The 15,021-nt window shown below is 22.2% G+C and overlaps 2 protein-coding genes across 2 annotated transcripts; both read right to left on the minus strand.

Annotated features, from left to right (window-relative positions):
* Positions 1 to 456: 456 nt before the first annotated feature.
* Positions 457 to 1,508, minus strand: PVVCY_1402190 (negative elongation factor A, putative; the record flags this gene model as incomplete). The annotated part of the gene is made up of 2 exons (XM_037634853.1): positions 457 to 492; positions 795 to 1,508. 2 exons carry the CDS (start codon positions 1,506 to 1,508, stop codon positions 457 to 459), a joined length of 750 nt encoding a protein of 249 aa, XP_037490895.1.
* A 1,535-nt stretch (positions 1,509 to 3,043) lies between these two features.
* Positions 3,044 to 11,442, minus strand: PVVCY_1402200 (conserved Plasmodium protein, unknown function; the record flags this gene model as incomplete). The annotated part of the gene is made up of 2 exons (XM_008624801.2): positions 3,044 to 11,231; positions 11,420 to 11,442. The coding sequence occupies 2 exons, from the start codon at positions 11,440 to 11,442 to the stop codon at positions 3,044 to 3,046; spliced, it is 8,211 nt and encodes a 2,736-aa protein (XP_008623023.2).
* Positions 11,443 to 15,021: the final 3,579 nt, after the last annotated feature.

Genomic DNA, 15,021 nt, shown 5'->3' on the forward strand with positions numbered 1-15,021 from the left:
AATATTAAATATTTATTATTATATTTTTTGTTTTATTTTTATTTCAATATATATGCATTTTTGTGTGCATAGCATGGCTTAAATGCATTTCCATATTTTTGAAATTATATAAGAAAAATAATTATACAATATTTATATTATAATATTTCATGAGTAATATTTTTTTTAATTTTATAAATATTAAGTAAATCTTAATTAAAGCAATGAGTATATTGATTTAAAAAATATGGCTGTATCAAATTTTTCATAAATTTACAAAAGTTTAAATAATATACATATAATTATAATTTCGAATTGACCATACAAAAAATAAAAAAAAATTAATAAAAGCATAATCGCATAAATAAATTAATTTTGGAAAAAATAAAGTTATTTTTCTTATGAATATATATTAAAAAAGAAAGGAAAATGAAATGTAGATATTTATAATAATAGCTATTTATATATGGATTATGCTTATTTTTTAAATTCATTAATCCCTTTTTTAATTACCTATAAAATTAAGAAAAAAGCAAAGAAAATAAATGTGTATATATAAATGGAAAATGGGGAATAATGTTATTTTCACGATCAATAAACATATTATTATCCGTATGGGGTGGGAAAAAAGTAAAAATACTGGTAAAGGAATATAAGTAGATAATGTTTTGAATGCCCATACATATACTGTTTTGGGTATATGCTTAAATTATACATAAAATATCATATTATCACACTCATTAACATTGAATAGGATCATATATATGTGTATGAATATGAAATACTTAGTAATAATTTATTTTATATATTGTTACCGATAAAAGAAGGCAATCAAAATTTTTTGAGGGTGTAAACATTTTATATTCGTCCAAATGTATAATATTTTTATTTTCTAAATTTTTTAATTCATTTATCGGATCACACATATGTATATATTCGATTTCCTTTTTATTGTGGTTATAGCATTTTTTCCCCTTTTTATTGCTACTTTCTTGGTCAATATAATTTAAAATTCTGTGCATTGTTTGGCTATCTATATCCTTAATATCAATAATTCCGGTTTTAACGAATTGCTTTAAAATACGGCTAAATTTTTTAACCCATCCATTACCATCAATTTCGCCATTAGCTGTAATTAATAATAAATATTCTTTTGTTTCAATTCGTAACTTATCAGTTAAATAAAAAAAGCTTGTTAATACTCTAACCTTTAGAGAACTAGACATATATAAAAACCGTTCAGATATATATTTTATTAATTTTTCATTTAATAACTTTGATGCTTGAGATGAAGACCAATTATTTTTTATACATTCTAAATATTTTATATACTTGTCACTTATTTCATTAACTTCGTCTTTATTTATTATAGGACTATTTTTTGATCTTTTACTTTTAGTATCTTCTTTGTTTTCCATACAGTCATTGCTAAAGCTAATATCCTTGCTCTGTTTTCTGTCATCTTCACCATTTTCTTTATTAGCTTTTTGGTCCTTCTCCATAGAATTATGAATATCACTTTCCTTCATCTAGCCATAGATAATTTAGGGTATGCCAAACAAATGCATTTATAGCATAAATTTATAACTATATATATTTGTGAATTGCATTCAAATGCAATCAAATTGTATTATGTGTTTTTCCAATGCTTTTAATTGATGTGTAAACTTGTTATAAGATTATAAAGAATATCCCCAAGTAACCATAATCGTGTATATATGATAAATTTTATTATGTTCTAAATTTGTAATTAAGATTTTTTCTTATAGCATTTTAAAGTTTTAATATAATTAAAAACTACAGCTTAAATTAATTTTTTGGAATTATATTTTTTTGATTTATAACATTTACGTTATAATAACATATATTATTAAAATGTTATTGCTGTGATAGTCATTACTATTATTATTTTATATTTTTTTATACATGCATATAATATTATATGTATATATTTTTATTTAAATAAACATTTTAATGAAAAAAATATAATAATTTAAAAATTAATTAGCAAGATTTTACTTAAAAAATAGAATAGATGTATAGTAGTGATAAACATTTATAGATATTTATTTCATACTTTATAATTTTTAATAGCTCATATTTGCATAATAAGTTTTGAAGTGTCAACACCCACAAATAACCATAAAATATATCTATTATAATAAAATTCTAATTCAAAATATATATTTTTCATTGAAAAACCATTTTTATATTAAAATTATTTGTTATTGATAAAATATGTCTAAAGTAAATGGATATACCTAATACTCTTTTTATATATGGATACTTATATAGTGATAATTATGTTGCCATACTCATATACACATTTTTATAAAATAGTATATGGTGCCATTATTCTATTTATTTTTTTATAAACATATTTAATTTACTATTAATTCGAGTGTTTTTTAATTTATATATTCCCCTATCCTATTAAATTGTAATAAGCTATACGCCTATGCATGTGCATCCTTCACCTTACTAAACTCATCACTTAAAAATTTAATACTATTTTTATTTACCAAAATCATATGGCCGTTTTTTTATTTATATTTTAAGAAAACAAATATTTAAAAAGAGATATACGTGTTGTTATATAAAAATGTTATAAATGAAATATTAAAAAATAAAAAAAATTACGAAATATAACTATAAAAAAGGCGAGGCGTCCCCACTTTAATAATTTTCATATTACTTTACACAAATAAAAATATAAACTTAAAACATGAATAATTTTATATTTAATAATTTAAAGTAAAATAATTAATAAACTATAAAGTTGAACATTAATTACGTACGTTTATAACATAACTAATACAGAATATAAATCATTTATAATAATTAATTAAAAAAAAAATACAATATTTTTCAAATCTTCACTTCTATTTCATAATTTCATAATGCTATTTTGAATATGTGCCGGAAATACCGTTGTTCCATCATTTTTATTTTATGTTCATTGCATATATAATTGGCTCAATTTTTATTATATTTTATAGTTCTATTTTTGAGAGATATGGTTTTCCTTCCAATATAGCAACTATGTCAATCCTATTTTATTTTCCTATGTATGTATAATATTATAGCACACATTAGTATTGCATTCTGTTTTAATATAATTTTCGTAATTATCTTGATAATTATCATCACTATTATTGTTATTAGAATTTTTTTCATCATATCCTATTTTTTCGTTTGAATTTATTTCCTCGTTCATATATTGTGTTGAATCACTTATGTATTTATTTTCCTCACTAAAATATAATTTATCACTTTCTAATGGGGGTGTTTGGCTGTTTATACATTTATCGCTATTTTGAGCATAGGAATTTTGATATTGGAAAAAAAGATTAGTTATATAATCGCTTTTAATTTGGTTATCATCTATCGTACCATTATTTAAATAGTACTCACAATATTGATTATATAAATGGTTAAATTCATCTACATTTTCGATAATGTGAATATTATCATTATTGGATTTTCCATTAGTTGGTGTTGTGGCGTCATTTTCGGGAGAGCTATAACATTGGCTTGTATTCTTACTATCATCATTAATACAATTTTTCGTATTATTATTACTAGCCCTATTATTATTGCTAATAGTGGTATTTCTATTACTATTTTTACAATTATTATTTCCTAAATAATTCGTATCACATATATTTTGATGATCTAAAAAATTCATAGAATAGTTATTGTCCATTTTCAGTGAATTATAAATATGCTCATTATGGTAACTGTTCATATTTTTTTTATTTTTAATTATATGATCATAATTATTCATATTCTTATATTCGGAATCATTTTCATGGATATTCATTTTACAAATAGAATTATTAGAAGATTCAGGCAATACATTACTAGATATCATTTTATTGCAATCCATATTATTATTTATATACTCATGGCAATTTGTACATATAGTTAAAAAATCATTTATTTTATATTTTATTTCATGGGCACATTGTTTTTCCTCACTATCTGAACTAAAATTATAATTACAAAATATTTCGTTCATATTATTTTTTTCTTGTGCAACATCAGGTATTTGTGATTTAAAAGTGGAAGGATTTTCATTTTTCAATTTTTCATTGATTGCTTGCAAATTTAAAATATTATTGTATATATTAGTAGATTCGTTGCAATATTCATTTTCTATAAATTGAGGATTTTCATTATGGCTAGAAGAAAATGGAAAATAATCTTTAAAATCATTCTTATTGTGATTTACATTATTTTTTTTTAAATAAATGTTTCCATCTTTGCATGATTCACTATCGACCAATAAGTTTTCATTTACGATGCTGGTACTTGAAGTCTTATCATTTTCACCATTTCCTTTATTTTCATTTTTTGAGGCATTTTCTTTTTTATTAGCATTTCGACCTTTATTTTTTTTCTTGTTATTATTAGTAGTGTTATCGTTTTGGTTATCAACATTAGTATCATTTTTATCCTTATTACTGGAGAAAATATTTGTAATATTTTTTACATATTTCATTATGCCCCCACTTTCATTATATAGTTCATTTGTGCTCATATTTGTTTGGGCTACATCATTTTGATAATTTACATTTATATCATTTGGATCCATTTTTTTTTTCTTTTTTTCCTTTTTATTTTTATTGTCATTTTTTTGATCATTAACATTCTCAATTAAATTATTTTCGAGATAATTATTTATATTATTTTCACTTAAATTAAAGTTTAATTTTTCTATATGCTCTAGCAAGTATTTTTTTTTATCATCAATATGATGTGTGGGTAAATTTGGATTATAATTCATATCAAAATTGTTATTTGCATGATTATATGTAGTGTTTAATATATTATTATATGCATCATGCGTATTATTGGAATTTATGTCATTATTATTATTAAATGTATTTTCATTAAAATGTGAAATAACATATGGATGGTTAAAATAAGATTTGTCATAATTTTGATGGTCATAATAATTGTTAACATAATAACAAGTACTTGGATTACTATTGCCACTATTTTTATTACTATTATTATCATTAGTGTCATTATTATTTCCACTAGTATTAGAATTGCTATTATTATTCTCCCCATTATCTCTATGGTTATCATTACTATCCTTAGTGCCATTATTATTAATAGTATTAACATTAGTATTATCACAATATATTTTATTAAAATTATTATTCAAACTATTTTCATCAATTGGTCTTTCTATATTATAAAAGCCATAAGAATGGTCATTTCTTTGTTTCAATATATCTTCCCGATTATTTATATTATCACTATTGTTCGATTGTTGAGATTTATACCTTTGTATATTTGAGGCATTTTCATCATATATTAATGAGCATTCTCTTACTACTGAATTAGATATTATAGTCGAACCTGTTGAATCCAACGGAACTGAAGAACCGATTAAAATATTTTCCGGATTATTATTTTTTCCTTTTGGTCCCATATTCTTTTTCTTTTTAAAATTTTGTTTATACAATAAAGCCCCTTGGTTTTTTTTTGTGTTATTATCATTTGATATTATCATATCAAGATTTCCATTTTCCCAATATTTATTATTATCATTATTATTACTTGCTTTTCTTTTATTATTTGTCTTTTTGGATTCATTGGTTTTACATTTTTCATTTAATCCCATATTTTTTTTCTTATTCTTTACAGTAGTATTTGATTTATTTAATACTATATTAGTTTCATCTTTATTATTGCTTAAATAATAATCCTGGTTTGGCTCTAAAAATACCCCATCATTATTGCTATTATTACTGTAGTTAGTTTTGCAATTTAAATAGTTATTTACAGAATTTTGAATGCTATTATATCCGGCATTTGCATCTTTATTAATATGGCTACTACTACTGTTATTTTGACTACTTTCTAGAATAATATTATCATAAGGATTATTTAGAGTCATATTCTTTTGTTTATGGTTTTCTTTAATTTCGCCTTGAAAGCCTGAATCATTATTTATAATATCAATGCCATGATTTATGACTACATTATTCAAAAATTGCCCATTTTGTTGAAATATATTGTTGCTATTATTTATTTCGGAACCTATTATTGACCTCGAGGTTCTTATATTAATAATATCATTGTGGCTATAACTTAATGCATGGTTGTCTAACATAGGACTATTATTATTATCACTATTATTGATGCCATTTATGCAATTGCTTAAACTAGTTACAAACACATCTTGGTTATTTTTTATCATTGGATCGCAAGCTAAAGAGGGATTCATTTCATTATTACACTGCTTTATATTATTGTTTTCATCGATATATAATAACTCATTTCCATCCTGCAATTTATTTTTCTTTTTCGAATGAACTTGATATTTTTTTTGTAATAAATCGGGGTTTTTAACTAATCTAAGACACAACAATTTTTTAGACCATTCACTACGAACCCATGTATTGCCTTCTTTTATTAATGTTTTCCATCCACATTCACATTTCATTTTAACTTTTGTACCATCATTACTTAACCATTGGCTCATGTACATTTTTTGTTGGCAAGAATTACATATTATTAATGGGACCGGTTTTTTCCATCTTGGGCTTCTAACCCAATTATTATTTTTTTTTAAAAAGTTTTTAAAGCCACATTTACATAATAATTTTACTTTTGATCCTATATCATCTAGCCATGTATGTACCCACATTTTAGAATTGCATTCTTCACATAAAATTTGAGGTGCTTTTCTTTGCTTAATATTACCTCGCCTCGACCAAAACGAATTGGTTCTATCATAATTTCGACTACCACATTCACAAACCATTATAATTTTTGTTTTATCTTTATCAAGAAATCTATTAGTTATTAACATTTCTTTACATTTCGTACAAAATAAATAAGGGGCTTTTGGTTTTAGTTCATTTTTTTCATCATAATAACAATTTATTACTTGTTTCCATTCATTACCATCATTTATATATTTACTGTACCCACACAAACAATAAAAAGTTATCTTATATTCATTTTCTTGGGCCATATTTTTGTCTAGTATTTCATTAAAAGTATTAATATCAATATAATTTCCATTTTTCGAAGATTCATTCAAGGTTTTATTATCTTTTTCATCATTGTTATCGGCATTTTCAATTTTATCATCATTAGTAGAATCATTCGTATTACTCGCCAGTTTGTCAATATTTTCATCCTTTTGCTCACTACATTTATCGCATGATACTTTATTCAATTCATTTAGCTCATTGCTTTCATCATTTTTTTCATTTTTCTTTGGGGCGATTTGTATTTTATAAGCATATAAGCAATTCGAGCATATTAAGTTTTCTTTTTTTTCTAAAAGGTCTGTTAAATTGCCAATAAAATTTTCATCTTCAATAGAAGGAATATTAGCATCATCAATTTTTGCTAATGTGTCTATGTTATTATATATTTCTTTACATTTTTTATAATATTCCTCGAAGGGTATTTTTATTTTCACTTTTTTCTCTCCAGATTTTTCGGACTTCTCTTTTTTCATCTTAAATATATTTACGTTTCGTTTTTTTTTTTCGTTTTTCGTTATTAAATCAACATTCTCATCATTATTATTTCGATTTTTTAATTCATCCTCACTTGTCAAAATTTCCGTTTTTATTTCATCAATTCTAATAGGACATGTTTTAACCATCACCATATCTCCTTGTGTTATATTATCATCCTTATTTGAATTTTTTTTTGGAGAATTTTTGGGCTCTCTTTTTGTGGTTCTTTTTGGTGTATTACCTGTTCCTTGATTTGTCGAATTAAGCTTAGTTATACTATTTTTCCTTTTTGTTGGCATATTTGCATCATCACTTATTAGCATATTATTCCCATATGGCTCAATAGTAGTCATATTATTTGATAAGCCCTGATCCAATTCCGGATTATTTGTATTATTACCATTATATGCAAGCATTGAACAGCTAATTAAATTATTTTCATTTAAATGTTCATTTGTTAATTCATGCTTAACATGTATATGATTATTTAACGTGTCATTGTTATAGTCAGCATTCAAAATTACTTCATTGTTATTATTATTTGCTTGCAAATTTATTTCATTATTGGTTTCAAAATTTAAATTATTATTTTCTACTAAATCAATACCCAATCCGTTGGAAATAATATTATTTTTATTCTTATTTTTTGGGCTCCTCCTTTTTCTAACTGATCCATTTTTGGGCTCGTTTGATTCCTCATTTATTGCGCCATCAACCTGCTTATTATCAACTTGGTTATCATATATTAAGTTGCCATCATTATTATCTTTTGTCTTTTTCTCTCTGGTCTTTCTTCTTCCGGGTTTCTTTTTTCCCGTGTTTAATTCGGTAGTTTCAGTTTCTCCATTTTTCAATGTTTCTTCACTTTTTATTCTCACCATCTGATTATCTGTTCCATTTAATTGATTCGATAAGTAAACATCATTTGTATTAGTACAATCACCCACATCATTAATATTATTTTGAAAATTCACACCAGAAATAGAAAATGTATGTTCTCTTTTTATTCCATAAATGGGTAATCCTATATCGTTATTTATATTAAAATTCGAAAACGAGTCTTCTTTTAAGTTTTCATTTGCTATATTTTTATCATCTACATTACCCAGGCATGAACTTAATAGACCATTACCATTATTATTTTTCGAAATATGTGAAAAATCGTATCCTTTTTCATGTTGGTTGTAATTCATGCTTATACCATTTAATCCTTCATTGGGAATGTATTCATTATTTATAGGCATTAAATTATTTGCTCGTTTTGGAATTTTGTCATTTGGGATATTTTCTTGAATAATCTTTGCTGAACCATTAATATTATCATCATCATTTTCTGCATTTTCTAATTTTTTAAGCTTTCTTTTTCGTCTTAATGTTTTTCTCATTTTTAATATCTTTTTATTCTTTTTTTCAAAATATAGAACAGTTTTGTATAATTCATCATCTTCGTTTATAGTTGTAAATTCTGATTCATTATTTAATATCATCTTTTTAAATTCGTTTTTTTTTAATATCATTTCTTCGATTTCTGTGTCATATTCATCAGCATATGTATTGCTATTATTGGTACTATCATTACCTTTATTTTCAGTGTTTCCATTTTTGGAAATATAATCTGCTCTCATTTCGCTACCTTGTATATGTTCATTATTTTCTTTAATCTCATTATATATATAATTTTTTTTATAAAATTGTGAATAGTTGTATAGTTTATTATTAGGGTCATATTCAGGCATATTGCTGTTAGCTTCTATATAATGAATATTATTTAAATTAATTGATAATGGATAAATTTTGTTTTGCCCATTATTTATGTTACAAATATTTTCATCATCTATTATTTCATTCTTACCATTATTTAAATTACTATATTCTATATTCATATTATTTTCCTTCGCATTATCACTATCCATTGCACTACTAATGGCAACAGTAGTACTACTATTTCCATCGCTATTGTTATGATTTATGGTACTATTATCTTCATCATTATTATAGTTATTAATACCCATATTTATTTCATTTTCAGAATATTTATTATTTACATTTATACCGTTCAAATTCTTTAATTGGTCCGTATTGTTGGGTATTACATTTATATTTGAAACAGCATTCATTTTATCTTTATACATTATATTTCCATCTTTTGCAATAAGCGAAATATTTTTTATATCATTGGGATTGCTATAATATAACTCAGAGTTTAATATTTTATTATCTATTAAGTTATAGCATGTTTTATATACATAATTCGCATATTTATTATAATTTTCTTGGATGTTTATTTTATCATTAAAATTCTCATCCTTTATGCCATTTCCTTCTTCATCATTATTATTATGAATTAAATTGCCAATATTTAAGCGCATTCCATTATTTGCATGATTCATATCATGGAGTTGGGTTATATTATTTATTTTCTCTGAAAACTCATCTTGTGTTATATTTTCCATAGAGTTATTATATAACCCTGTTTGGTTATAATAATCAATATTAAAATAATTTCCATTGTTTAGATTTTTTAAATCCATCTTATTTTCCATATAATTTAAATAGTCTGGTTTTAATGCGTCATGCTGAAAATTTTTATCATCATTGAGTTTGTTGTTTTCGCTCTTATTATCATTATTGTTGTTATTTATATTATTAATTTGTTCATTACTATCATATTTCTTCATTTGTTTAATATTATTTATTGCATTAATACCATTTTCTAATTTCATATTAACATCATAATCTTCGATATCATTATTTTTTATATTATTATTAGTGTTGAAATTGTCGTCAGTACGGTTTACATTTAGAATACAGTCATTCATTTTATCATCATGCATATCTTTAATATTGTACGAGTCAATATGTGGATACTTTAAATTTTCGCCTTTGTTTTCATTTAAATTATTATAATATGAAAGATGCGTAAAATCAAGGTTTTTTTTTTGTTTTATATCAGGTAAAATGCTATTTAAGCTATTCGGCAAATTGGTATTATCCTTACCTTCTGAATTTTTAATAGAATTGTTATTTTCTATATTATTACTGTTATTTTCATAACACAATTCATTTAGTTGTTCATAATTTATTTCATTATGTAGCATACAATCATTATTTATATCTCTATATACTATATTTTTGGGAATATTAGGAAAATTTTCTGCTCTATAATAATTTATTTTCCTTTCACTATTATTATTGTTATCATTAAAATTTAAATTATTATTACTACTATTACTGTCAGTAATAGTATTACTATTCCCGTTGTTATTGTCAAAAATATAATTTATATTATATTTTTCCAGGGATTCTTTGGATAATAAATTATTATAATTTCTCAAAATATTAGTATCTTTTATATCCGTATATTTACGTAAATATATATCATTGCTTATATGTAAATTTTCTAAAGTATCTATATTTTCTACAGATATTTCCCGATTTACATAATTATATAAAGTATCATTTCTATTATATTTTAATTCACCTTCCTTGTTATTTATCATTTCTATATTATTGTATGCATTCGACAAGTCGGGGTTTGTGACGTATTTCATTTCGGAATTATTATTATTATTACTTAATTTATTATTTATATTATTATTAATATCGTTAGCATTTGGAATATTTATAATTAAATTATTTTTTTTATTCTGATTTGTTTTTAAATTTTCAAAGTTTTTATTATATAAAGAATATGCATTATTTGGGTTTTTATCTGTATCCAGATTTTTCCCCTCTTCAATTTTCCTTAAATTATTTCTATATATAGATGCATGTAATGAATAAATAAAATTTATTTGTAACAATTTTTTTTAATACACTATTTTATTACTTATACAAATATATATTTTCCCCCTCCTATTATACACTGTTGGACTCCTTTTAATCTTAATAATTTTTTTTCCAATGCATTTTACTGTTTTGTAAAATTCTACATATAGATTCACTTATCGATATTTTCCATGTACATAAATAATCTATATCATGTTTTCCCTTTTTAACAAAAATTATATTATTTCATAAAAATAATAATAATAAAATAAAACTTAAAAAAAAATTATTATAAATATAATAAAACTCAAATTAATAATTTCTACATAACATAATAAAAATAGGTATAATTATAAAAAAAGTTTCTATATTAGCATGAATACTTTCACAAGTGCTTATGCATAATATATACCACTTCAAAGCTTTTTTATAATATTAAATTAAGCAAGAATCAAAACATAGCGTGATAAAAAAAAAATAGATAAATAATCTGTTATCTGAGGTACTATATAACTATAAGCCGTATTTATAGATATATATGCAAAAATTCATTATATACAGTATATGTTTTATGCTTATTTAAAACAATACACATAAAAAATTGCAAATAATATAACAATTACAACTGGGTCACCTCTACGAACGCACATAAATGTACAAACTTTAATTCATGTAGAATAAAAAAATGGTTTTGTTCACGTGAAAAAATGTTTAACATCGCTTAAATACAATAAATATGCGTATGTTTTATTAAAATACGCCTTAAAAATATATATATATGTATAAATATATATAAACAAAAAATTTGTCAGTATAGAAATGGATATGTAGCATTAGTTATATCCACATATATAATTATTAATTTACAAAAGAACAAAAATGAAAATACAAATACAATTTTAGATATTCTCGAACTAAATGAATCATTAATTCTCTATCATTTGTATATAATCAAAAAATATATACAATAAAATAAACATATTGTATAATTTTATTTAGTTTAATGCACGATATATAGGGATAAAAAAATCATACTAATTAAAACAGACACATGTATATTTATATGTAGAACTTAAAATTTGCATACACATTCAATGTGAATAAAAATATATAATATAATGAAATATTTAAATAGGTATCACTTCAAATAGTAAATTAATTATGTAATACGTATATAAATATGAAATATAATATATACATATATATATATATATTATAAAATTAAAAATGAAATAAGCATATTAAATACAAAACGCAATATTTCTAAAAAAGATGTGATATATCATTAGGTGTTACTAACATATATAGATTTTTAATCTCTTTACAATAAATAAACAATGCAAATATTAAAATATTTCATATATATAATTAATAGTAAACCATTTATTATTATTAAGCCTTACTAAATAAAACGATATTTTTTTAGCTTTTTTTACAAAATTAAAAAATTCAATAAAATCATATTGTAAAACATTTATATAATTATTATGAAAATTTTTATTTTTACATCGAAAAGTTTTTTATTCCTATATAATATTAAAATGTAAGTATAGATTTTTTTTTTTAATGAGGTGTACTACATTTTAGTGTATTTTTATATAAGTGTTATATTTATTTTTTTTTTATTTTCTTCGGGTATTAATATTAAATGTTTATATACATTATATACTTAATCCTTTATTTTATGTCGTATTGTTATTTTTTTTTACATGTACTTATTATATATGCATATATATATTTTTTAATAGCAAGATCCATATTAGAATATTTCCATTGCCGGCGTTACCCCACTAATAAAATAAGCAGTTTCATGTCAAATATAACTGTTCGAGTTTTTTAAAAAATAAAATTACAGCATAGACGCATTTTTATATAATTATATATTTAAAAATTGGTATATTGAATATATAAGAACATGCATTTTGTTTAAAACATATTCAAATTTCTTTCTTAATTGTGTAATAACGGGTATACGACATTAAATTTTATAAATTATGTATATATATAAATATATGTGCTCAATATATCTATAAATAAGAATATACATGCATTTTTATAAATGTGCTTATTATATTTATATTTTTATTATTCTACAAATAAAATTTTATATCAAAACAGAAAAAATTACAACATTTTAAAAATTCATAGAAATATAAAGGAGGTTATTAAATTTAAACAAAGTGTTCACAATGGTTTAATAAATAACATTCATATATATAAGAAAAAAATAATAAAATATGATAAGGATAGCTTTTTTGATTTTTACGCCATACAAATGAATATATATATATATATATATTATAAGGATGTGAAAAGATTATAATATTTAAGATATTATCTAAAAGATGTATTATTATTAATATTTAATGTACCTATGTGCATGGCTTAACTCTAGATTCTATAATAGTCTTTAAGCTAATTATAAACAAATAATAATTTTATTAAATATCTCAATTTTTTATGTGCAATGTAACACCATAAACTCAAATAATGAGGCTAAATATATTATATATGAATAACTCAACTGCTTATTTAAAAAAATAGTTCCCTTTGGATAATACTATCTTTTCCTTTACTATGTATATCCACATTACATATAAAAACTATTAATATTTGGGTGGTTCTCATTTGTTCTTATAATTTTTTAGGTTTATGAAAAAATAATGATGTGAAAATTTCTCATCGTATACTATTTGCGATTGTTTAAATAAGAAAAAGCGCAAATGTTAATAAAAATGAATGATATTTATATCTGAGTTTCGTAAAATATAGGTTTTTTTACGATTTTCCATTTTATGTTTTGAATTTCTTCTCTATATACACAAAAATAAATATATTTATTATTTTCCTTTTTTCCGTGTTTCTTTTGATCAGCATAACGAATTAATGTCCATATACTGCTATAGTACTATATTTCGATTTATACATAAATATATATATTTTTACACTTATATATGCAACCATTTTCTTTTTATAATATTTCTACAATACTCGTTGGACTAAACTGGTATGTACAAAACATTTTGTTCATGAAATAGACTGTAATCGACCAATGCACTAATTTATAAGTAAAATTCTATATATCCTTTATATAATATTATTGTGTACATTTCATTTTTATATAGAAAATGAAAAATTTTAAGAGGTTTGTTTTTTATCATTTATTATCTTTTTTTTTAATATAGATATAACCCATGGTCAACAAATTTAGTAAATTATTTTCCTCAAAAATGTCTTGAATATTGCTTATACTACATTAGAAAAGATATAGGCAATAATTCACAATTTTTCTTATCTATACAAATATATTAGTGAAAAACCCCAATAAATAAGTTCCTATTAAAATGCATTGTATATATTCGTATCATATTTCCTTTTTCTGATTTTTTACAAACACCCATAAAGATGAGAAGTTAGTAAATGAAGACCTTTTTATTAATTAGTCCTTTATAATATATATATTTTTTGCAGGACTAAAAACAGATATCATAGAGTATATTAGTACAATTTCATATGTTCTTTAAATTGTTATTATTTTTAAATCGATATTTCATACATATATATTAGAAGATTAAGAAACAAGTAAGCATGCTAAAACATTTTTAAGTTTATATACATATATACTATAATTTCACTTCACATTTTCGATATGTCTTTTCAGTTTTTATATGTACTGAAACATAAATGCATCAATGCATACATGTAAAAAATATATATATACATACATACCTATATATAAATACATACATGCATTTATCATATGTTTAAAAACATTTAA

The sequence above is a fragment of the Plasmodium vinckei genome, assembly GCF_900681995.1.
Source record: "Plasmodium vinckei vinckei genome assembly, chromosome: PVVCY_14".
NCBI lineage: Eukaryota > Apicomplexa > Aconoidasida > Haemosporida > Plasmodiidae > Plasmodium > Plasmodium vinckei.